The sequence below is a fragment of the Culex quinquefasciatus genome, chromosome 2 (assembly GCF_015732765.1).
Source record: "Culex quinquefasciatus strain JHB chromosome 2, VPISU_Cqui_1.0_pri_paternal, whole genome shotgun sequence".
In the NCBI taxonomy this organism is placed as follows: Eukaryota; Metazoa; Arthropoda; class Insecta; order Diptera; family Culicidae; genus Culex; species Culex quinquefasciatus.
In genome coordinates this window covers 190037526-190065078 of record NC_051862.1, presented here as the reverse complement: position 1 = coordinate 190065078, position 27553 = coordinate 190037526, and the positions used below count along the sequence as shown (strand labels likewise).

The following is a 27553-nucleotide window of genomic DNA, read 5'->3' as shown; positions in this document are numbered from 1 at the left end:
ATTTGAGATTAAACATTAAATTTTCTAAAGAAAAAAAACTGCAAAATGTTTTTATTTTTATAATTTATGTCCGATGCGTATACGACTTTTTTAAACGCCCCGCGCTAAAAACTTGGTTCGATCTCGGTTCGATTTTGACTTCACTCGCTTTGTATGTGGATGACAGTCATGACGTAGCCGTGGTGTAACCAAGTTAGTTGAAACTTGGAGCGTTTGTTAAGCGATAGTATACGAACCGATTGCTTCAAAAAGTTTGGCTCTATCATTTATAGTTTTGAAATTATTTATCAACAAACTTTAAAAATCGATTTTCTCGAAAAGTACTAAATGGTCGTTGTCACAAGATAGCACACAACTGACGATTTATAAAAATTTCAAATCGCTTCATAAATTATGTTTGAGGTTTTCGGTGCTTGCTTTTCAATTCGATTAAAGTTTGAACAATGAGAAGTAAATTACGAGATGTTTTAACAATTTCGATAACAAATATTTCATTACCTACAGAATCACAGTTGTTCAGTCTCTCACCTAAAAAATCAATATTTTACCCATTCTAGAGCAGTGAAAAAGATATGTTGGCAGATAAGGGTTTCCATTAAGTGATTCTCCGCCAACTCACACAGCAGTTGCCCCGAACCCTCTTCGATTTGCGTGAAGTTTTGTCCTATGGGTTATTTGTCCCTTATCATGATTCCGTTTTTTTGATATCTCGTGACGGAGGGGAGGTACGATCCCTTTCTTTTTTGAGCATGCGAAAAAAGAGGTGTGTTTCAATTATTTGCATCCTGAAACGGTGATGAGATAGAAATTTGGTGTCAAAGGGACTTTTATGTAAAATTGGACGCCCAATTTGATGGCGTACTCGGAATTCGGAAAAAAACAATTTTTTTCATCGAGAAAAACACTTAAAAGTTTTAAAAACTCTGCCATTTTCCGTCACTTGACTGTAAATTTTTTTTGGAACATGTCATTTTAAGGGAAATTCAATGTACTTTTCGAATCTACAACGACCCAGTAGGGTCATTTTTTCATGAAGAGCAAAGTTTTTCAAAATTTCGTGTTTTTTTCTAACTTTGCAGGGTTATTTTTTAGAGTTTAACAATGTGCTACAAAGTTGTAGAGCAGACAATTACAAAATAATGCTTAAAACATCACAAGTTATCTCGATTTTACGAAAAAAAAGTTACTTTTTGCGTTTCTCGTTGTTTTGTCGTCCATGTCTGTCGCAAGTGACGATGGATGGCCATGAACGACGAAGACCAACTTTTTCAAAGCTTTTTTTTCGTGAAATCGAGATAACTCGTGATGTTTTTGAGCAAACAACAATTTTTTGTTATTGTTTGTTCTACAATTTTGAAGAACATTATTACACTCTAAAAAATAACCCTGCAAAGTAAGAAAAAAAACACGAAATTCTATATGAAAAAATAACCCTTCTGGGTCAATGTAGATTCGAAAAGTATGTAAAATTTTCTTTAAAATGACGTGTCCCGAGCAGACGGAAATAACTTGGGAAGGTCAGTTTTTGATATTGTGAGAAGATCGAAATATGTTATTGGGATGATCGGATTAGTTGTTAAAATAACAAAAACCAATAACAAAGATTTGTTCGAAGAATAACTTAAACTGTTATTATGTTGTTATTGCAATAACAAACCAATAACACAGAAGGAATCATGAAGGAATAACAAGATTTGTTATTTTGTACGGAGAGGTGGAGCAGTATAATAACAAAAAATGTTATTGAACTGGTATGTCTCCATAACAAAAAAAGTTATTGTTTTGGTTTATTTGTAATTTGCAAATAAACCTGCAGTTGCCATAACTCCTCTGTACTAGTCAGGGCTGAAGAGCCGGGTACCTCCAAGCGACTTTGAATCCATACTTGAAGACAACTCCGACTCTGGATGCAGGATATGACGTCAACGACGACTTCAGCTCTCCAAAAATACCCGACTTCACAGATTCCGACTCCAAGTAAAAGTTGCTGAAAATTTTCTGAATCTTATGCAGTCTCCGAGGTCTCACTCCAGCTCGAACTTCAACGTCAACTCCGACTTCCTGGCTCTGTGAAAATAATAACAGTTTTTGTTATTCACACTTCAAAAATTCTCAATAAATAAATCAATTCCGTTAGGGAATATAACAAAATAAAAAAAAAGAACTCTCAAAAGTTAATTTTATCGGATTAATTTTAGCTTCAAACCCCATTTCATGGTGAAACAAAAGACCCCGATGAAATTGGTCAAAATTATTTCATAGTTCTAATCAATTTCAGCAAAGTCCCTAAGGGGGTATATCAAATAATTAAAAAAATCAACTTTCACAATTTTAACTTTTTAGAATAATTTTAGCTTAAGGACCCCATTTCATGGCCAAAATAATGATCCTGGCGAAATTGGTCAAAATTATCCCATAGTTCTAACCAATTTTAGCAAAGTCCCTTAGGGGGTATATCAAATAATTAAAAAAATCAACTTTCACAATTTTAACTTTTAAGAATAATTTCAGCTTAAGGACCCCATTTCATGACCAAATTAATGATCCCGACGAAATTGGTCAAAATTATCCCATAGTTCTAGCCAATTTTAGCAAAGTCCCTTAGGGGGTATATCAAATAATTAAAAAAATCAACTTTCAAAATTTCAACTTTTTAGAATAATTTAAGCTTAAGGACCCCATTTCATGGCCAAAATAATGATCCCGACGAAATTGGTCAAAATTATCCCATAGTTCTAGCCAATTTTAGCAAAGTCCCTTAGGGGGTATATCAAATAATTTAAAAAATCAACTTTCACAATTTTAACTTTCTAGAATAATTTAAGCTTAAGGACCCCATTTCATGGCCAAAATAATGACCCTGACGAAATTGGCCAAAATTATCCCATAGTTCTAGCCAATTTTAGCAAAGTCCCTTAGGGGGTATATCAAATAATTAAAAAAATCAACTTTCACAATTTTAACTTTCTAGAATAATTTTAGCTTAAGGACCCCATTTCATGGCCAAAATAATGACCCTGACAAAATTGGTCAAAATTATCCCATAGTGCTAACCATTTTAAACAAAGTCTTTTAGGAGGTATATTAAATAATTAAAAAAATCAACTTTCAAAATTTCACCTTTTTAGAATAATTTTAGCTTAAGGACCCCATTTCATGGCCAAAATAATGACCCCGACGAAATTAGACAAAATTATCCCAAAGATCTAAACATATTTAACAAAAGAAAAAATAATAACAGATTGAGTTATGGACACTTAGAAACTTTTCCATTTGTGCGATTTATGGTAATTTTATTTCTAAGTCAGTATACCGAACGAATAACAAATTTTGATATTAGGAGAGTTTTTGAAATGTATAACATTTCCTCTTATTAGCGTGTTATTAAACATTTTCAATATAATATCACTTCAATACCAAATTTTGTTATTTTATCAGAAACTGTTATTATTTTTTCTTCTTGAAGTTGAACTTTAGGATAAAATAATAACACTTTTTGTTATTTTAACAGGATTCGTTATTGAAATATTACTAATTTTGTTATTACCGTCTGCCCGGGGTTCCAACTTTTTTTACAGTTGAGTAAAGGAAAATGACAGAGTTTTTAAAACTTGCTAAGTATTTTTTTTCGATGAAAAATGCGTTTTTTCGGAATTCCGAGCACGCCATCAAATCAAGCGTCCAGTTTTACATTAAAGTCCCTTTGACACCAAATTTCTATTACATCACCGTTTCAGACTGAAAATTATTTAAATAAAACTCAACTTTTTGGCATGCTCAAAAATGAAAGGGGTTCGCCACTCCGTCACGAGGGACAAAAGTTGGGATCGGGGCAACTTTTCCCGATTTTTTGTGAGTTGGTAGAGAATTACCCCATTACCTTTAAAAGTTTGCACAGAATTTCAAAATATATATTTCATGCTCTGCACAGAAACCGAGCATTAAAATAAACGTTTCAGTCGATGCAACTAATCGCATGGGAATGGAATTACCCGGGCAGACGGTAATAACAAAATTCATGCATTTCTATAACACATATTGTTAAAATGACAGAATTTTTCATGGAATCTTCTTGAAAAATCAATTTTTGCATAAGGGTTTATAACAGTTTATGTCATAACAAAATTTGTTATTGCGACGCCAACATTTCAAAAAGCATCATGTACAAACCATGCGTTTTGAGAAAAACGCATTTGAATGTTGAGCATCCATTTTCAATTCCCATTTTAATATAAAAGCAAAATAAGATGCTCTAATGATAACAAACGATGAAAAACGTTGCTTTTGTTGATACTTGATCATCCATATTCAAAAAAACATTATTTCCGTAATTTTATTTGAGAAAAACAAACATAACTTCTTTTGAAATCACCAACGTCGATATCACCCTGCTTTCCCTGAGGGGGGCGCTTTGTTATGATTCGTTTTTCTTCGCCGAATGTACATGGCGCTTTTTTCATGTTGCTTTTTTTTCGTCACGAGGTTTATGTAGCCTTTTGTTTGACAGGTTGACAGGGCTATATAAACAGGGACTGCTGATGTCAGAGATTTTGTTTATGTTACTTTATTTAAAATCATGATTAAACAGACTTTATTGAAGTAACTTTTGCTCATTTTTGGTGGAGAGGTAGCTTATTAGGAGTACTTTCAGAATATGCAATAACCCAGAAAGTGTCAAAATGTACATGATGTCTTTTGAAATGTTACCATCGATTGGTCTGATATGGGTTGAAAGCCAAAACAACTTTACAACTGTAATTGGGTTGATCGGATTAGTTGTTAAATTAACAAAAACTAATAACAAAGATTTGTTCGAAGAATAACTAAAAAGGTTATAAGTCTGTTATTACAATAATAATTCAATAACATAACGACATAATCTTGTAACAAATGACATAAAATGTTATTGGCCTAGTATTTTCAAATATCAAAAAATGTTATTCCCAAGTTATTTCCGTCTGCTCGGGTAAATATAAATGCAATGGTATGGAATCATACTGTCCTTGGTAGAGAATTGTTTTTAGTACCTCAAGAAGTAATTTTCGCTTAATTTGGAAAGTTTTAAAAGTTATTTATGTGTAATTAAGTAAACATTGTTAAAAAGCATTCGGTAAATTATCCCAAAGTGTCATTTTTTCCGAATAAAATGAGTTCGAATCGGAAATCGGATTGCAACATCAGGTTCTTGGAGAATATTTTACTATGAACAGTTTAAATTAGTTTTTAAATTAAAAGTTTTAAACTTCACATAGGGTTCAAAAAACACTTTTTTACTTAACGACAAAAATACCGAAAAAACAACATAAAAAAGTTTGCATATTAGAGAAATTAAAGTGAATGAAAACACCATAGCATTTCCAAAACCGAAAAAATATTTTCCTTCTTCTTTAGTAACGATTTAAGTTAGTTTTTTTTTTGTAATTATGTTACAATCTTTTGCAAAAAATATATATTTATATATTGAGAAACATGTATAAGTGCTTGCATTTTTTGTTTTAATTTTTTTAAATCCTGTTTTTGAATCTCGTGAATTAAAACTCTAGCAAAACAGTTATTTATTGAAATAATTTAAATTGCGATGAATTTTCAGATTGATTTTCAGTAGAATGTCTTTATTATAATTGAAAATAAGTATTCAGTTAAAATTATTAAAATTTTTGCACTTATTTTTTTTTTGTTATTTGACATGTGGTTTTTACTTAAAATTAAAATAAAAAGTGTTTTTGTCGTTATTATTTGATAAAAGGTATTTTTTGTCAAAATTTCATGGTTATTTTTTCTTTAAATTTTACTGTTAGATTCCACAGGAAAAAGAAATGGTGCTTATTTTATAAGTTAAGTAGCATTGTTGTTTTGCCTTCCTCACTGAGGTAAGGCTATAATCCTGCTCGAAAAATGAACTTTTGAAATACAGCTCGTAGACCTATATTCATGTATACCTATCGACTCAGAATCGAAAACTGAACAAATGTCTGTGTGTGTATGTGTGTGTGTGTATGTATGTATGTGTTCAAAATTCTTGCCAAGTTTTCTCAGCACTGGCTGGACCGATTTTGATCAAACCGGTTGCATTCGACTTGGTTTAGGGTTCCATACATCGCTATTGAATTGTTTGATGTTTTGATAAGTAGTTCAAAAGTTATATATGAAAATGTGTTTTCACATTTATCCGGATCTCACTTATATGCATGAAAACTATATCCGGATCCATCATCCAACCCATCGTTGGTTAGGTAATCAAAAGACCTTTCCAACGAGTCCAAAACATTGAAGATCTGGCAACCCTGTCTCGAGTTACGACCACTTAAGTGATATTTATGTACTTTTTTGAAGCCGAATCTCTCTTAAATGTATGTAAACGAAGTCCGGATCCATCATCCGACCCATCGTTGATTAGGTAATCGAAAAACCTTTCCAACGAGTCCAAAACATTGAAGATTTGGCAACCCTGTCTCGAGATATGTCCTCTTAAGTGATATTGATGCACTTTTTTGAAGCCGGATCTCACTTAAATGTATGTAAACTATGTCCGGATCCACCATCCAACCCACCGTTGGTTAGGTAATCGAAAAACCTTTCGAACGAATCCAAAACACTGAAGATCTGGCAACCCTGTGTCGAGATATGTCCTCTTAAGTGATATTGATGCACTTTTTTGAAGCCGGATCTCACTTAAATGTATGTAAACTATGTCCGGATCCACCATCCAACCCACCGTTGGTTAGGTAATCGAAAAACCTTTCGAACGAATCCAAAACACTGAAGATCTGGCAACCCTGTCTCGAGATATGTCCTCTTAAGTGATATTGATGCACTTTTTGGAAGCCGGATCTCACTTAAATGTATGTAAACTATGTATGGATCCATCATCCGACCCATCGTTGGTTAGGTAATCGAAAAACCTTTCCAACGAGTCCAAAACATTGAAGATCTGGCAACCTTGTCTCGAGTTATGATTACTTAAGTTATATGTGTGTACGTTTTTTCCTGGATTCAAAAAAATAGCTGAAATATGTGTCCAAACCACTCATATTACCCATTGTTGGTAAAAAGTGAGGAAGGCATCAACCACATAGGTGGATTAAGTTAGTTTTTTTATTTATTTTGTTGATTGATAATCATGCGCATGTTTAAATATTTTGTTTATTACTTGTTATTTTTTTTATCACTCTCAACAATATTTGAATCATGCAAAATAATGTTACCTTAATAACATTTCAGTTTTCAAATTCAGTGTTTTGATCAAGTTTTAGAAACAAAAAAGAATATTTCAGTTATTTTTAAAGGAGGTTTAATAGCATAACCTAACACATTATTTTCATCAAAATACGTTTCTGTAAATCATAATTTTGGAAGTCATTTAAACTAAACTCAGTTCTTTTAAGTTAACCTGAAATCTATTTTTGATTAACGGAAAAAATGCTGTAATTTTTATTGAAATAACACAACGTGATTCTAAAAAAAATAGCAAACAATTTATTCACACGCTTCCCAGCCAACATGTGTGTTTTAAAGTTATAAAAACGCTAATTAATTCCCCCGGCCTCGTCACTAAAACCCTGCGGCACCACGTCATGTGTTACATTTTCTTCAAACTCATGTGCAGTTGTTTCATGCTCAATCCTTCATTCTCGCAATTCTTTCACTGCCATCAAAGTCATCATTGCGTTCAGTTTGCTTCGTTTTTTTTGTTTTCTCTCTTCGCTTGTTCACTTGTACAATTGTCTCTTCTTTTTGCTGTTGAGTTCTTTTTTGCTGCTCATTCTTCGATCGTAACGTTCGCCTCTCTGTTTAATTATCGTCATTCATTCACGCTGTTCTGTTTGTAGCGCATTGTTGTGGGTTTCTTCTTTCTTTGTTTTCTTTTCTTTCTTTTTCCATTCTTGCTGCTTCATTTTACCCGTTTGTTTGCAGAGTTTCTATTCTTAGTTTCGCAGTTTTTTGTGCCCTCTTCTGCTACATTCTTTGCACTACGTACGTGTATTAATTTATAGTTGTACGTCAAGGGATTGCCAAGACGATTGCGTTTTTTTTTTGTTGTTGTTGTTTAATGTAGCATCTAGCATAAGTGATAGGGGAAGTTCTCGTATGTTTGGCAGGTTAAGCACTCGCTCCTAATTCCGTCCAATTTGCTCATTTCCACTATTTAAACAACTCATTTTGTAAAACTTTTGATAGAAACTTGCTTGCTCACTTCTTATTGAGTTATTTATCACTGGATTTCAGATGAAAACGCTTTTAATGAGCTGTAATTGAATGTCAAAGTGCTGATATGGCAACATTAGAGGCACGCTAGAATTAGATGCTGTTCTCCTATTTTCGTTTTTCAAAGTCGAAAAATTTTCATACCAATAAAAAAAAATACATAAACTGCACCAGTTCACCAGATTCCAATGTTCTCGATTCGATTCCAATGTCAGTTGCCACCACCACCAGAAGGAAATTGGATCGATATGCCATTCGCCGTTCGCGAACTCACGACTGGTGTTGGTTTGCCATATGATTCAAGTCAATTTTGCTTCTTACATTACCGGTTTGCTGAGCCCGAGCCGTTCGAGTTCTTTTGGGGGGCTTGGTGTCCAGTTCTGACTGCTTTTTTGTCGTCGATGTCGTCGTCGTCGTCGTCGTAACTTGCTCCTAGTACCGGTTCTACGCCCAGATGGGTTTGGTACACAGACTGTTGTGTGAAGGTTGCTGAAAAGTTGTTCCTTCTTTTTCTTATTCTACTCTTTTGGAATGGATGCAGTTGGTTTTAAGTTACTTTAATCAGAAACTGGCAGAAAAACTCGAGAGCGCGGAACTCTGCTTCTGCCTGCTATGGGCTATGGGTTAGCGCTCCGGATAAACCAATCAAGGCCGAACATGGAGTAGAAACTTGCCCTCAGGGCCGAACAGATGATTGATCAATTTCGGAACTTTCCAATGCGGGAGCAGGTTGGGAAAGTGATGAGGTGATTTAATCGAGAGATTTGGTGCAAGTCGATTCCACTATCAGCAACTAAGTTTAAACAGATGGCGAAATTTTCCATGTAATCTGCCCCTTAAATTTACCTTGAAAATCGAAATGTAAACCACGAGCTGGGATCAAAATTTTGCACTCCGGTTAAGCTTTTCCGTAAATAAACGGTGTTGTAATAAATCATCCAACAGTTTTGCGCTGGCCGAGCTGAAAGCAGGTTTGCACAAAAGTGTACACACAAACGTAGAACACGCGTGCACTATGGGCGAAAATGTGGACAAGATTAATTTACTCGAAAACATTTTTAGGAAAAAGAAGTTATTGATAAGTTTTTGGGATAGGTACATCATATGAGAAGACTTACATTTCAAAAAAGATATTGACATTATAAAGGGGGGTCGATTTGTTGAGACTTGAAAAACTTAATTTCCCCAATGTTTAATGTTTAAAAGGCAAATTCCTAGATAGTTTTCTGAACTTTTCAAAAATAAAAGAATCGGGAAAGCGTCCTTCTTAAAATTGCAAAACTGAAATTTGTTAGTTACATTTACATTTTATGTGGATATGTCTTGAAAACGGCGCCCTTTATCAATATAAATGTAAAAAAAATAACAAAACCAGATTCTACGAATTTTGAGAACGGAAAGCAAAATCGAAAAACCGTGACAAAAAAGAATTTGGGTAATTCTCTACCAGCTCACACGAAATCAGAAAAAGTTGCCCCGACCCCTCTTCGATGTGCGTGAAACTATGTCCTTAGGGGTAACTTTTGCCCCTGATCACGAATCCGAGGTCCGTTTTTTGATATCTCGAGACGGAGGGGCGGTACGACCCCTTCCATTTTTGAACATGCGAACAAAGAGGTGTTTTTCAATAATTTGCAGCCTGAAACGGTGATGAGATAGAAATTTGGTGTCAAAAAGACTTTTATGTAAAATTAGACGCCCAATTTGATGGCGTACTCAGAATTTCGGAAAAAAGTATTTTTCATCGAAAAAAAACACTAAAAAAGTTTTAAAAATGCTCCCTTTTTTCGTTACTTGACTGAATGTAAAAAATGTTGGAACATGTCATTTTAAGGGAAATTTAATGTACTTTTCGAATCTACATTGACCCAGAACGCTCATTTTTTCATTTAGAACAAAAATTTTCATTTTAAAATTTCGCGTTTTTCTAACTTTGCAGGGTTATTTTTTAGAGTGTAACAATGTTCTACAAAGTTGTAGAGCAGACAATTACAAAAAATATATAACATTTTCAAAAATTTTTTTCGTAAAATCGCAATAACTCATGATGTTTATAAGCAAACCCCTTATGTCTATATATCAAATTTTTTGTAATTGTCTGCTCTACAACTTTGTAGAACATTGTTACACTCTAAAAAATAACCCTGCAAAGTTAGAAAAAACACGAAATTTTAAAATGAAAATTTTGTTCTAAATGAAAAAATTACCCTTCTGGGTCAATGTTGATTTTAAAAGTACATTAAATTTCCCAAAAAATGACATGTTCCAAAATTTTTAACAGTCGAATAACGGAAAATGGGAGAATATTTATAACTTTTTTAGTGTTTTTTCGATGAAAAATACGTTTTTTCAGAATTCTGAGTACGCCATCAAATTGGGCGTCTAATTTTACATAAAAGTCTCTTTGACACCAAATTTCTATCTCATCACCGTTTCAGGCTGCAAATTATTGAAAACACCTCTTTTTTCGCATGTTCAAAAATGGAAGGGGTCGTACCTCCTCTCCGTCACGAGATATAAAAAAACAGACCTCGGATTCGTGATCAGGGACATTGCAGGATTGTTTTTTGAAGTATAAAAAGTTTTTAAATGTTTGGATGTTCTTCACGAGCTATCAGAATTTTACAAAAAAAAAGGGTTTTTGAAAAAGTGATGATTTTGACCAGTTTTTCGAGGTTTTAACCCCTTGAAATCAGTCGTACAATTTAGAAAGTATTGTTTTTTCGAAAATTTAGATAATTTTGCATGAGAATGACCCTTTGACGATTTTTGTGGCTCGTGCACTGCTTGTAAGTGAGGATTTTTTTTAAAATAAAGAAAAACAAACCAGATACTGCTGCTTATCATGAAAATTATTTTTCAAGAAAAAACATTTCTGATTCTAGCTATAAACGAGTCACAACAATCGCCCAAATAGTTATTACTATGCAAAATAAGCAGAACTTCTTGAAAAAAAAATATCAATAAGCACAAGATTAAACTGGTAAAAAATGGTCAAAGTCATCACTTAAACACTTTATAAAAATCTGATAACGCGTTAAAAATACATCCAAAACTCTTATGATACATCAAAATTTTTGTTTTTGTTATACTCTAAAAAATAATCTTGCCAAGTTAGAAAAACCACGAAATTTTAAAATGATAAATTTAGTTCTAAATGAAAAAATTACCCTTATGGGTTAATGTAGATTCAAAAAGTACATTGAATTTCCCTTTAAATGACATGTTCCAGAATTTTTTACAGTTGAGTTATGGAAAATGGCAGAGTTTTTAAAACTAGTTTTTTTTTTGAATTCTGAGTACGCCACCAAATCGTGCGTCTAATTTGACATCCAATTTCAATCTCTTCACAGTTTCACAGCTCCACCGTCACGATCTATCGAAAAAATGACCTTGGATTCGTGACCAAAAATACCAAAATTTCACCAAGATTGAAGTTTCATGAAATTTGTGTCAACACAAATGTAATGAAAACTGCTCTTGACTTTTCTTGAACAATAGTTTAAATTCCTTAAATTAGTAATGGACACAAAAATTATTCGAAACAATCTTGAAAAGCTTTCCTTTTTAATTGTCCAAAGTTATTTATGACACTTGTTCTTGCCCATTGTGCGCGCACCCCATTGTCCAAAAATCAAAACTGGTTTTACGTCCGGACTCCCTGCTGGGACGAGGAACATGCTACCTGGTTGGTCAAAATCTTCCCGAATGCCACTGGGAGGGAGATTGTTCGCAACTGGCGAAATGAAACAGGGGCACCCCCCCAAGTGTCCGTTCAGTTTACATGAGTTTTGTTAAAACAGACTTGGTAACAAGTAGATCCAAGGATTTTGGAGAACAATTTAATGTTCGGACAAAGAACAATAAGTTGGCTGGGCTGGTTATCAATAAAAAAATCTTTTCATATACACTATGTTAATGTTATCATCTTTATTTCTTCCCAGATTGACGGTCACGACTCGGGCACGGAGTCCGACGGAGACCTGGACCAGGAGGATGATTTGATCCAGGAGCACGACATGGAGCTGAGTAAGTCCCGTCACCACTGACTGACGAGTGTCCGTTGCTGTAATTTCGACCCTTCACCGCGCGTTTGACCTTTCCAAGAGTTCCTCGGCGCCGATCGTTAAAACATTCGTTTCGGATGGCTGGCCCGCGGAGAATGCCACTTTGCCAATTTCAGCGCGAATGATTAATTTAACCTGCCGAATTGCAGTGCAAAGCTTCCCTGGAGGAGGTGCTCTTGCGACTTTCAATCGACACGGGGCCAATTTAAGGCTGTTTGAGACGCGTTGCTTCGGTTGGTCTAGTTTCTTCTTTTGGAGTTGCGTTGCCCGAGGGTGCCTGGTTTGACGCGGTGGTGTTGACCTGTATGATTCCATTCAGTTGATTCCTATTCATTTTTAATTGACTTTAAACTTTCAACTTATACACAACAAATAAATTTTGTGAGAATATAAACTTCAACAGCAGTCGCAATTCATTTTAGAACGAACCATTTTGACTTAGAAACAAATGGTCTGGCCTCTCGATCTGGTTGTGACAGTCGCATAATTTGATGTCGACCACAGGCTGCAGCAGGACATCACTGTCAGAAGACTTAACAAACTATGTTTAGAGTCTCTTCATTTTCTGCGCTAGCCATTGTGTAAATAGAGAAAATGACAAAAAATGTAAATTTGTCACACTTAAAATCATAATTAGCCAAGCCAAGTCTTGGGCGTTGACTTTTCACTTTCCACCGAAATCAGCTGATTTTGCGCGATGGCTAAATTTGAAACTACGGTTGACCATACGCGGCCGAGTGTGAATCTCATTGGATGGTTTGTGTGGTAGTAGATGTATCGCGGAGTAGCGCGTAAAATAGATTCGTGTTTGGGTAGAGCAAGCAGGCAAATGCCAAAAAATGTAAGGAATGTACTACGCTAGTAAAACAGCTTACACTTTTTTTCTTTCGGATCTTTCGGGTTTTGTCGTCTGACTGTCTCGGTCATGATGAATTGATGAGAAAATTAGATTAAAAAAAAAGAAATTAGAAAAAATATCATAAGATTGATTTTACATTTTTATTTAAATGTTTATTTCATGGATCAGAAAATTTCACAGAAGTTTAATTTTTTAACATTGAAAATCGGACCAAAATTTTTGAAAATTAGAGGCTTGAAAAAAATCATTGATTCAAATTCTTTGTGAGGCTGTATCTCAGAAACTAATACACAATTTTTCGTTGTTCCAGAGAGAAAATTGTAGAAAATTTTATTATTTCTTGAGTAATTCTCTACGCAATCGAACTTTATTTTTAATTTGAATTTTTGTATTTTTTAATCCTGCTCAAATTTTTTTGGTGTCTTCGGTATTCCCAAAGAAGCCATTTTGCATCATTAGTTTGTCCATATAACTTTCCATACAAATTTGGCAGCTGCCCATACAAAAATTATATTTGAAAAATTAAAAATCTGTATCTTTTGAATGAATTTTCTAATCGATTTGGTGTCTTCGGCAAAGTTGTAGGTATGATTTTTAATTTTACTTTTTGTTACTAAAACTTGAGTTTCAAAAAAAAACAAAACTATTTTTTATTTTCTGATATGTTTTAGAGGACATCAAATGCCAACTTTTTAGAAATTTACAGAATGGGCAAAAAATCTTTGACTGAGTTATGAATCAACACAGATAAAAAAAATCGAAATATTAGCCGCAAAAAATTTTCAACTTAATTTTTCGATGTAATCAACAAAGCTCATATAAGCAAAATATACAGAATTTTCTCAGCTCTCCAAAAAATTTTTTTTTAAAAGAGCAAATATGGGCACTAATTTTAAAAAAATAAATAACTGAGGCTGTTTTTTTTTAAATACCTGAAAATGGCTGTTACTTGAAAATGGTGCACTTTATCAAAATTTCACTAAAATACTTTTTGATAGCAAATTTGATTTCACATTACAAAATGAAGTTGAAAAATTTTTGCCACCAATATTTCAATTTTTTTAAACAATCAGTGTATCGATTCAAAAACTTATAACTCGGTCAAATATTTTTTGCTTTCTGAAAATTTCTGAAAAGTTGGCATTTGATGTCCCTTAAAACATATCAGAAATTAAAAAAAAAAAAGTATTTTCTTTTTTTGCAAATCTAGTTTAAGTAACAAAATGTTAAATCCAAACCACAAAAAAAAATACCGTGTAGTGTAGCCCTTATCCTATCACAGCTTTATCGAAGACAGCAAATCGATTCTTCAAAAGATACAGATACAGCAGCTTAATTTGTATGGAAAATTATATGGACAAACTAATGATGCAAAATGGCTCCTTTGAGCATACCGAAGCCACCAAAAAAGTTTCAGCCGGATTGAAAAATACAAAAAAAAACGAATAACCAAAATCTCAGAGGAAAAAATTCTTTTCAAAAATTATTTTTATCAGTGGTGCTTTTCTTTCAAGAAATATTAAAAAAAAAAACTAACTTAATCCACCTATGTGGTTGGAGCCTTCCTCACAACAATGGCTGTACACAAGTTTCATCTATTTTTTATATCCGGCTTCCAAAAAGTACATCGATATCACTTAAGTGGCCAGGTCTCGATACAGAGTTGCCAGATCTTCGATGTTTTGCACTCGTTGGAAAGGTCTTTTGGTAACCTAACCAACAATGGGTCGGATGATGGACCCGGACATAGTTTACATACATTTAAGTGAGATCCGGCTTCAAAAAAGTACATCAATATCACTTAAGTGGCCATATCTCGAGACAGGGTTGCCAGATCTTCAATGTTTTGCACTCGTTGGAAAGGTCTTTTGATAACCTTACCAACAATAGGTCGGATGATGGACCCGGACATAGTTTACATGCATTTAAGTGAGATCCGGCTTCAAAAAAGTACATCAATATCACTTAAGGGGCCATATCTCGAGACAGGGTTGCCAGATCTTCAATGTTTTAGACTCGTTGGAAAGGTCTTTTGATAATCTATCCAACGATGGGTCGGATGATTGACCCGGACATAGTTTACATGCATTTAAGTGAGATCCGGCTTCAAAAAAGTACATCAATATCACTTAAGGGGCCATATCTTGAGACAGGGTTGCCAGATCTTCAATGTTTTAGACTCGTTGGAAAGGTCTTTTGATAATCTAACCAACGATGGGTCGGATGATTGACCCGGACATAGTTTACATACATTTAAGTGAGATCCGGCTTCAAAAAAGTACATCAATATCACTTAAGTGGCCATATCTCGAGACAGGGTTGCCAGATCTTCAATGTTTTGGACTCGTTGGAAAGGTCTTTTGATAACCTTACCAACGATGGGTCGGATGATTGACCCGGACATAGTTTACATACATTTAAGTGAGATCCGGCTTCAAAAAAGTACATCAATATCACTTAAGTGGCCATATCTCGAGACAGGGTTGCCAGATCTTCAATATTTTGGACTCATTGAAATGGTCTTTTGATAATCTATCCAATGATGGGTCGGATGATTGACCCGGACATAGTTTACATACATTTAAGTGAGATCCGGCTTCAAAAAAGTACATCAATATCACTTAAGTGGCCATATCTCGAGACAGGGTTGCCAGATCTTCAATGTTTTGGACTCGTTGGAAAGGTCTTTTGATAATCTAACCAACGATGGGTCGGATGATGGACCCGGACATAGTTTACATGCATTTAAGTGAGATCCGGCTTCAAAAAAGTACATCAATATCACTTAAGGGGCCATATCTCGAGACAGGGTTGCCAGATCTTCAATATTTTGGACTCATTGGAAAGGTCTTTTGATAATCTATCCAATGATGGGTCGGATTATTGACCCGGACATAGTTTACATACATTTAAGTGAGATCCGGCTTCAAAAAAGTACATCAATATCACTTAAGTGGCCATATCTCGAGACAGGGTTGCCAGATCTTCAATGTTTTGGACTCGTTGGAAAGGTCTTTTGATAACCTAACCAACGATGGGTCGGATGATGGACCTGGACATAGTTTACATACAGTTAAGTGAGATCCAAATATATGTGAAAACACATTTTTATACATAACTTTTGAACTACTTATCGAAACTTCAATCTGTATAAAACTCGATCTATGGGACCCTAAACCAAGTCGAATGCAACAAGTTCGGGTCAAATCGGTTCAGCCAGTGCCGAGAAACATGAGCTAGTTTGTTGGTCACATACATACATACACACACACATACACACACACATACACACAGACATTTGTTCAGTTTTCGATTCTGAGTCGATATGTATACATGAAGGTGGGTCTACGACGTTTTTATACGAAGTTCATTTTTAGAGCAGGATTATAGCCTTACCTCAGTGAGGAAGGCAAAACAAAAAATAATCAAAAATGTATGCCTAAAAGCATGAGCATGAGCATGAGAGATCACCCATGGTTGCCCCTCCGTTGCTGAACAGAACCGTAATATCCTTTCAGCACTACTGATCATAGGCTTCGACGATCAAGTAGTGTTTCCCTTATCAACAGCATGTATGAATGCGCCGAAAAGATAAAACACCATGATTGCTAAAGCTAGATCAATTGCGAATAGGTAACAGTCATTGGCCACCAACGGCGAATCAAAAATGTATGCCTAAAAGTTGCTAAAACTAGAAAATTTTTCAATTGATAAAAACACTTTTCGAAATTGATTTTTTTAAATTTGTACGTGTTTGATTTTTTCCAAAATTCATATCTTTCAAACGAGATTTTACATAATCACGCTCTATAGCTCAGAAGATGTAATTTTTAGTCCCTAAAATTTCCTCATAAAATCGGTTAAAGGCGTTACAGATAAAAAAAAATAGGTTCATGGATATTTTGCAAATTTTTAATGCTAGCATAACTGTAATGATGCATTTTGCGATAGTTTTGTTTTAAAATTTTGAGAATTATGTTAGAAATTTGAAATTTAGTTTTTTTGTTAGTTTTTGCCCTCCCCCTCGACCTTGAAAGGGACACAAACTATTTAAAAAATTGTACTAGTCTAAAACATGTCACAAATTTTCGGAAATTAAAAAGTATGCATTTTGGGAATTTAACTTTTAGCGATCAAAACTTCAATAATTAAAATCGAAAAAATCCGTGCACCTATTTTTTTCGAAATGTCCTAATCATGACCTACAATTTTGCCGAATAAACCAATAATTTTTTTTATCAAGGTATAGTATTTCATAAATTTACATACCCATTTTGTTTGACCACCCCAAAAAATGAATGGAGACTTGTATGGAAAAACTTATGATGCAAAATTGCTTCTTTGACATTGGGAATGCATGGACAAAGTTTCATCGAAATCAAGAAATGAAAACTTCAATGTGTCGAAAAACATTTGCGAAATCGTAAAGAACTACTATCATTAGTTCTTTCATACATACTTCCATGAAATTTAGCAGCTGTCCCCACAAAAAGGCTATTAAAATATTCAATAATCTGTACCTTTAGAATTGATTTTCTGATCGATTTGGTGTATTGGGCAAAATACGTATTGTCCATTTCTTTCACAAGTACACGCCACGCGGAATTTCAGAATGTGTAGTAGACATTGTTGCCTGCGATTTTCTGCACATTTGGTGCAATGAAAAACATACCAGGCAACAATGCCCATCGATTCGAGCAAGAAGATCAACAAAAACAAAACGCACAGTATGGGATTTGACAGCGCGCATTTGCCGAAAGTGCGGCGCGTCGTTCCGAGGCTTGCTAGGACTTCTCAGGAAAAAAAATACTTTATAAAAAGTTTCCCATTTTTTTTTAATTTCAAATATAACAAATAATGGATTGCACAATTAAACCATTTTTGAAAAAAAAAATTTAGATATGTTTTAGATAACAAAAAAGCCTATTTGGCTTTTTTACCAATGGTTGCTGAGAAACAGCCTCTGAAAGAAAATAAAAAAAAGATGCCCATAGTTAAAAAAAAAAACGGTCCTATAAACTATTTTGTTTCATATGTTTAAAGGACCCTTCCTAATCTAATCTAATGTAACCCTAGCGCAGCAAACCTTTATAAAGCATGGTGGAGAACATTGGGGCGACCACTTCCTACATCCTTCTTTTCTAAACGGCCAGGCCAACTGCGTAAAGTAAACCGCAAAGATTATTAGTTGAAGTTGATTGAGTTTGAGCACGAAAGTTCAAACAAAAATACATTTCTGAATCTACAGGGGAGGATCATATGTTTAATTTTTAATTCTTTTTGAAGGTAATTGACTAATACATTTTTTTGCGATTATTTTCGATTTAAGCCCGTCTATAGGTGTGTTGATACTGGCCTTTCAAAAATATAAAAATATGATTATATTTAATAGACTAGAATATATTACAAATTCCCTAGTTCAAATGATATCAATTGTAGTTGAAAGACTGCACTTTGCATTCCGGGATCCGCTGCCACGCGCTATGACGTAGGTGCATTTCTGCAAGTGCCATTTCACAAACACCTTGTCCCTTTTTCCTCTGTGCGTGGTTACAGCTCCATTCAGCGAACCCGCAGCGCAAGGCTAGATCTGCGACAATTCACTATAAGAGCAGCAGTAGCAAAACTATTTTTAGATCTACCCGTAGTACACACACACTCACACAAACACACATTCCTGGCACTTCTTACGCTCTCTCTTAAAGTGTTCAGCACCGTAACGTGATGGAAGGAGTGTGTGGCATCAGGAAGATCCCATGTTCCAGGTTCACCATCATCGACCTTTTCTTGGCGAGTTTTTTTTTTGTTTGTTACGGGAAAAGCTTTCCTCGCCAAAGGACACACAGGACTCGCACACATTCACGGGAAGGACGGGATCATTGATAATCCGGGGGAAATCATTCACGGTGTGTGAAAGGAAGTCAATCTTTGTGAGTGTGTGTGTAATCGACGGAAAAAGAGAGAGGGAAAGTCTGTTTTGAGAGACGGACTTCCAGATCACTACACGGACCAAAGACATTGAACCAGTAGTCAAGTGAGCGAACTGTCACGGTTCGTGCTTCCTTTGACAGGCTGCATGAAAGCTTACGGAAAGGAACATCGTAATGGAGCAGGTTCTCTGGAAATTCAAAATATTGCTGGTAAAAAACTTGAATTTTTCATTCAGTATGACAAAAAATCGACATTCCACAATTTTAGTTTTAGAGGGTAGTGTTGCATGAAGAAAAAAGTTCTTATTTTGATGATAACTTTGTTAAAAAAACGAATCTGTTTGGAGCTCAGTTCTGTTTGATCAACAGTGTATTTAAAAGGTCGTAAAAGCTATTGTGTTCCATATGTTTTTAGGACCTTTAAAAAGAAACTTAAGAGCTTGAAAAATCAAATTTGAGTTTAAAAGTGATTATTCAACCTCCACAGAACTGCTCAACGTCAAAGCTCGTTGCTCAACGCGAGAGTCCTTCCAGGAGAGTCCAGCACGTTGTTCTGGAAAGCTCTCCCTGAATCGGGTGCCCGCTTCCTTCTGGGAGGGCATTTGTTGTGTTGTTTTACGCCAGAAAACTCTTTGCGCGAGTATACGAGAACTTTCGCCACAAGGAAGAGCGCACGGCGGCGGCGGCTGTCGTACGTTGTACACACTATTATTCTATACGGACACAACTGTGCTGCTGGTGCTGGTGAAAATGTGAATGAACTAGGGCGACGCATGCGCCCTGGCGGTTACGTCAAATCGTACACCACACTGCTGGCTGGCAGGAACGACACACACGGGATTTTACGATACGAGGGGTCGTCGTCGTGAGGAAACGTGTGACTGTCGTCGTCGTTGGTGTTGTTGATGTCGTGCCCTCGCCCACGAACTGGCGAAAATGGTCCGGTCAGTGATGGGTGGGAAGGGAGGATTTTTCTGAAAATGAAATAATGAATATTGATAGTTTGGTGGAAAATTATTGGAAAATGTATGTGTAAAATTTTCGAATGGAAATATATCCACGTTACATTTGGTGGATTTGGTTTCATAATAATAACCAAAAATATTAACTCCTTCCCGCTCAGAGCAAAATCGAGATTTTTTCACCAAATTGGATGAAATTGTTAAACTATGTTTTTTAACATTACTTCTCTTGTTTAATATTATTGTTTATTAATCTTTGAATTTATCTTGCATTGATTTTGTTTTTAGTCATCCTAGAACGTGCAATCACTAGATTTTTCTTTTTGTTGAACTCTAAAATATATTTTTCAGTCACATTTCAAATGTTTTACATGGGTCAAAATGAGACATAAACATTGATAAAGTTGAAAAAATCATTTTTCAATGCATTGACAAAGCCACAATAGACTAATTAAACTTTCATAGCATTTTTTCTTCCAGGTAATTTGTCAATTTTTTAACTTAAATAAAACTTAAATAAAGTTCAATTAATTTATATTAAAAAACTTGAAAAAAAAAAACGGAATCGACGTAACGCCTTATTATGTGGCCCTCTTAAACCTTGCGGTTTCGTCAACGGATCCACAGGCGTGTATCGTTCTTTTTGCGACAAGACTCCGCCTCCCGGGTCTCCTAAGTGTGAAGGTATGGCACGGGGAGAGGGCACCGAAAACCTATATTTACACTAAGAATTTATTTGCGTCCGCCTCGGGATTCGAACCGGCGACCTCTGGATTGTGAGTCCAGTGCGCGGTCCGATAGATCCACACAGGCAGACTTGAAGTCCTAACAATTAAAGTAAAAAATGTAACAGTAGAGTAATTTTTCTAGATTGTTGCAAATGATTTCGCGATTTTCAAATTTTTATGTTTTAAATTCAACACAAATTTGTCCATTGTCAAAAAAAGCAATTTTGCATAAATAGTTTTTCAATAAAAATTGTTGGTGCTGGTCATACAAAATGGGTAACATGAGTATGAAATTCTGTATCTTAAACTAATGAATACTGGAAAAATGGGTGACAGAGTCAATAATGGTAAGAAAACAAATCCCCTCAAATTTAATGGAAAAATCATTTTGGAAACAAACAGCCACCATCCCCCTCTTTATTGGCATTGAAAAGTATCGTTAGATAAAAACTCCTTAAAAAAGTTGTAATGGTTTAAGAGTGAGTTTTTCACCGATGTGAAACAGGTCGTATCGAGGTGCTCCGATTTGGATGAAAATTTCAGGGTTTGTTTGTCTATACATGAGATGAACTCATGCCAAATATGAGCCCTCTACGACAAAGGGAAGTGGGGTAAAACGGGTATTGAAGTTTGAGGTCCAAAACACATGAAAAATCTTAAAATTGCTCGCATTTCCGTAAAACTTCATCAATTCCAACTCTCTTCGATGCATTCGAATGGTCTTTCGAAGCCCTTCAAAATGTGCTATAGACATCCAGGATTCGTTTGACTTTTTCTCATAGTTTTTGCAAATTACTGTTAAAAATGGATTTTTTTAAAACCTTAATAACTTTTGGCAACAGCCTCCAACATCCATACTCCCGTAGGTAAAAAGTTTGGGAATTTCATGGACTATAAGCCTACGGTATTAACTTTTTGGCCAATCGCAGTTTTTCTCATAGTTTTACGATTTTTCTAGAACAAACATTTTACGACGTTAGTTTTTGCCGTGTAGGCCAAGAAGACGGCACTTTTTGGTCTCAATTTTTTCATATTCGGAATCCTCAGAAAATTTTACATTAGATTGAGTTGTTGGAAATTTGAATTTGATTGGAAAAAATGCCATTTAGAATTAATTAAAATATTATTTTGAATGTTGTCGGATTAGGGGTAAAACCAGTTTTCGCCTACTTGATACAGCATTTGACGTATTGATCATAGGGTAAATAAGATCTATTTCTTTTTTCAAAAATGTTTTATTTAATTATTTTTTAAATCAAAATTACAACTCCAATACTTCTAACTTACGTGAAATTGACCGAGGATTCCGAATATGACAAAATTGAGACCAAAAAGTGCAGTCTTCTTGGGCTACAGGGCAAAAACTAACGTCGTAAAATGCTTGTTCTAGAAAAATCGTAGAACTATGAGAAAAACTGCGATTGGCCAAAAAGTTAATACCGTAAGCTTATAGTCCATGAAATTACCTATCTTTTGACCAATAAGAGTATGGGTGTTGGAGGCTGTTGCAAAAAGATATTAAGGTTTTAAAAAAATCCATTTTTAACAGTAATTTGCAAAAGCTATGAGAAAAAGTTAAACCAATCCTGGATGTCTTTAGCACATTTTGAAGGGCTTCGAAAGACCATTCGAATGCATCTAAGAGAAATGGAATTAATGAAGTTTTACGAAAATGCGAGCAATTTTAAGATTTTTCATGTGTTTTCGACCTCAAACTTCAATGCCCGTTTTACCCCACTTCCCTTAGTCGTAGAGGGCTCATATTTGACATGAGTTCATCTCATGCATAGACAAACAAACCCTGAAAGTTTCATCCAAATCGGAGCACCTCGATATGACCTCTAGAACAAACCGAGCAGAATCTACAAATACTGCCTCTTAATTTAAAAAAAAAATCAATTGTTTTAACTAACTATTTTATCAACAATTCATATTTTTTTTAGTGAGTAAGGAAGTACTGAGCATAATCGAAAATATCTGTAGAAATTGTTTGCAAGCTTATATTGGTACAAATATTGGTTAAAATCAGCGTTTTTATGATTTTTTATGTTTTGTTTTGAACTATAATTTCCACATGAACAGCGATGAAATAATTATCATCAAAAGAAAATAATTGGACGTTCATCAAGAGAAAAAATCTGAAGGGAGCATGGCTCTCCTCTCTCGCGCACGAAAGATCGGTTAAAAAAATCATCATCTTGATTATTCGACGGAACATCTTTTTCACTACTACATGTGCATGTGTAACGTCACAAGTCGAAAAACGACCTGTCACATTTTGTTGATGGGCAATGTGTGTAAACATAGTGAAATAAATATTTTTAAGTGGTGCTAACAAGGAAATTCACAAAAAAACAACAACAAACTGATTTTTTGGAAAACTTCGGGAGCGATTTTCTTTGCGTGATTTGTCTCCTCTCTTTTTCGTGGGTGAAGAAAGTTCGCAAGCGAAAATGATTTTTTGACGATTATTCCATCCCTGCACATGAAAAACATGTTTGTTAAAGCTTATTTGATAATGCTTCCCACTGCACAATTTCGTCAAGTTTATATCTAACAAGAATATTTTTCCATTTTTTATTCCGCTATCAGCGAACCATCAATTTGCAAATTGATGAGGCTGCGTCCCTTATCTTATCGCATCACGTTTTGTTCGGTGTGTGCTTGCTCAGCCGAGCCGCTGCTTAAGCTCAGACAAGGCGCTTGTTATCATCGCTGCTGGGTGCTGCTGCTACACATATTTGAATAATCGTTTAGCACTTTCCGGATGGCTTCCCGCGTGGATAAGTCACTGAACCGAGAGATGACCCTGGCGACTGTAGTGACAAGTTGACTAGACAGTTCCTAGTAACGCTTGGAGATTTGCTTAACATTAAAGACTTTTCTTCAAATATCTGAGCTGAGAATGTGGGAAAATTTCCACTATAAATCTGATTCGATTTCAGCTGCTTTACATGCACTACAATGTTGCCGATAGTTGCAACTTTGTAATCCAGTCCAGAAATAGCAGAGTTTTACCGTCGATGTCGCCACCAGAGGCATAATCGATTTAACCATCAGGTTATGTGACCACCATGGTAAGAGTGACAGACTTTGAAGTGAAGCACTCACTAAGTGATGGATGCAACCTAGCAAGCAAACAAGGACACATAAATGTCTTGTCTTTGTCGCCTCATGCCATGTCGTGTGGGGCTCCGCGTTTGTCTTCATTATTGGATAAATTATTGATTAAAGGGAGCAGCTTGCATTAATAAGTTATGCACTTGAGCCCCTTTGGTGCGCTTCACTGACTGACAGTGTGCAGTGATTGAAGGGAAGGGCAAAGTTACTGTCAGGTTGTTATTACTGAGATTACCGCTTTGGGTTAATAGATCTAATATGATGTAGGAAGTACGGTTGATTGTCTTTCCAGAATAAGAAATTTTTGGTTTGAATAGTTTCTGTATAGATTTTTCTCTTGGGTCTTGCCTAAAGTAATCAAAAAGCGGTTGATTGGCCAAAAGAAAATGAAATGAGACATTTGTTTATACAATATGCAGTTTCAAAAGACTTGAAATGTTAATTTTACCACAATTGCACGTTTAATTTAATGGCATACTCAGCATAATATTAAAAATTCATGATAAGCATACTTGCAAAAGACTGACTTCGTTTGAATTGGCCATCAATTTCCAAAATGTATTAACTAAATTTATAGTTTTTACAGGCCTTGTCAAATTCAAATTGGTACTATTTTTGTTTACTTTCAGTTTTGGACTAAGTTTGACAGGAGTCTTGATTGTTTCTATTTGGACATTTTATTACAATATCAATTTTAAATATTTGGGTGATTTAATCAGTCCAAAGTTTAATAAGGATGATTTTTCCAGCTTTGTAATAGCTGTTGCTAAACTCAACTTTTCCAAAACTACTTTTTATTTTTTAATTAAAAAATTCTAATGAATTAATTAAAAGATATAAAAATAATGAGTTGATACATTACACAGAAAAAAAAGTTGAATTTTGGAATGTTAGAAATTTATTGAGTAATATTACATAAAAAATGTGTAAAAATGTAAACCTGATTAAAATTCATCAAAAACTGATGAAAATTCACAATTTCCTGATGAATATTACCATAATTTTTTTTCTGCGTACTTTTTACAAAATTCATTAGATTTTATCGATGTTTTCTCTAGAATTAAACTGGAAATAATTATTTTATTATTAATATTAAATTTTAAACAATATCATGTTAAATGTACAATAATTTTAGTAAGAATTATTTTTTTGATAATCTAGTTATTTTAATATTTTCTCAAAAATCTTAAAAAAATCTTTTTTTTAAGTTGCATCAACTGAAAACGATTGGAAATGCATTTTTCTGCATTGGTAATCATGTTTAGCATGTTTGAGCTCGCTTGAAAATATTATGATGATTTTTTATAGAATTCCAATGTACAGCAACGTAAACACTTTTTTTTCTCGTAAAAAACATTTTTTCGTAATTGCTTAGAAATTTTGGAAACAAATAATTGCAAAAAAATGCATGTATAATGCATTTTATTGAAATGATGAAACCATGCCTCGTTTTTCCTTATTATACTTTTTTATACTTTTGCCCTTTGTACTTTGGTCAGAGCCGAGGGACATAAACTTTAAAAAATATTTTCTACGGCCTGAGTTTCGAAGTACAAATACAAAAAATTACAAAATACCGTAGTTTCTCAAAAATACTTCAATTATCATTACTTGCAATATGTGTATCACACAATTGAAAATTTGAATGCTTTTTTTTGTAAATTATATATTTTTTTACATAATATTTTATTTTTTCGAAAATACCCAAATTTTCATAATTTGCCTTATGGGTATTAAACGAAGTGCTTTTATTACAGTATTTTGTAGAAAACTAAACATTTCACAAAACACCCTATTTTTTCAAATACAAAAATTCAAAATACTCTACAACAATGAAAATAAATGCAACATTTTCGAAACGTTTGATACTCATATTGCAAATTATTTCTATATTTTATTTCAAAAACTCAAAAAAAAAAGTGAAAATGCATAGGAATCTTTGAATAGTCTGACACCCATATGGCAAATTATGAAAAGTATTTTAGCGTTAGAATCTTGATTCTTTTTTTTTTAATTCGTTTATTGTTTGTATTTTTTAATTATTGAATACGTTTAGGCCGTTGCAAATATTTTTCAAAGTTTATGTCGCCCCCCCTTCAAAATTGGTCTAAAAAATCAGGGGGCCAAAAAAAATTCCAAAAAATTCAAAATTTCCATGAAAATAAAAGTCTAATCAACTGAAAACAATGTAAAATGTATTTTTCTGCCTTGATAATCATATTTAGCATGTTTGGGCTTGTTAAAAAATGTTTTGAATTTTTATAAAATTCCAATGTACAGCACCGCAAAAATATTATTTTTCGCAAAAATTAATATTTTCGTCAATACTTAGATATTTTGGAAACTAATGATGGCAAAACAACTTGACAGGTGTATAATGCATTTTAAAACAGTTTTTTAATTAAAATGTTGAAACCATGGCTCGTAATTTCATTTTTTTTTACTTTTTTATTTTTTTATTGTGATATGATGATTGGGTCGCATTAAAACTTAAACTGACAAATAAGTAATTTTATTTTGCTGAAACGAAAAAATATAATTAGAAAAATAGAAAAATGAAATTACGATCAATGGTGGCATTAACGTTGAACAATATTTGCAACTGAATTCTTGAGTCAAGCATTTGATTTCAATGATGAAAACATTAAATAACTGACAAATTATATAAAAAAACTTATTACAGCTTTATAATTATCAAATTATTAGAAGTCAACATTTAAAGTCCTGGGAAAGGACAGTTTAAATAACATTAATAAAGAGATTACTCATTTTTCTTAAAGATTACATAACATTTCATCTCGCTCAGCTGAACAAACTCACCGATGATGGGCTCGTCTTCCTACCGCAACGGATTTCCTCGTGTGGCCCCACGTTATCTTATCACCTCGCAACGACAATGTTCACAGAGCGAAAGCTTTAATTTTTTTGCCACATTTTGCCGCGATAAGGTTGTTATTATTTTTTATGACATGTTATGCTTGTGTGTTGCAGTTCTACACTGAAATTTTTTGGATCCCATTTTTTTGGTTATCTGCTCATTCAGTAATTTTCCATCGGGTTTACAACCTGATGATGAGACGTCGACTTTTAGGTGGATTAGACATTCGAATAAATAGTGTTACAAAAGCAACAATCTGACAAATTAACAGACAGGTGTGATTCTGAATTGATTGCTACCATCTTAATTGAAAAACCAGCAGCTGTTTCATCTTTCACATTGAGCACGGATAGAAATATGTGTCTTTTGAGGATACTTTTCTTTATACTTTAAGTCTTCCTGTTTTAAAGTAAATTATTAATTTTGTAATTCACCTGAAAAAAAAATACTTTAATAAAATATCTTAGAGTGCATTTGGATACCAGGCGGGAATGCATTTTTATCACCAAGTGATGCAATTTCTGTCAGTCAGTGGTGGTTGTGCTGCAACAGCGATGATGGTATTCAGCAAATACCACGTCAGCTTCGCAGTACGGCACAGACGATGTGCGAAACTACTAGTCAAAGGCGGCTTGCTGTTACTATACACTATCTCTGGTAGTAGTGCACAAACGCACGCTGACGTTCATATTAGTATAGTGCATTTCTAGCTCAGAAGGTTCACGTACTCGTTCAAGGTTAGCCGAGCAAGTGGAATAGAATGGGACGGGGTAATTGACGTAGTTTTCTCAGGCAATTACTAAA

General features: G+C 34.3%; 1 protein-coding gene across 2 annotated transcripts in view; it reads left to right on the top strand.

Moving 5' to 3' along the window:
- The window catches only part of LOC119767270 (one cut domain family member 2), a 58144-nt gene that overhangs the window by 15322 nt on the left and 15269 nt on the right, over positions 1–27553 (top strand). For both annotated transcript variants that reach the window (XM_038255530.1, XM_038255532.1), the window contains one exon: positions 12150–12234. In XM_038255530.1, the coding sequence (XP_038111458.1) occupies positions 12150–12234 (85 nt within the window). The remainder of the gene's footprint in view (positions 1–12149; positions 12235–27553) is intronic.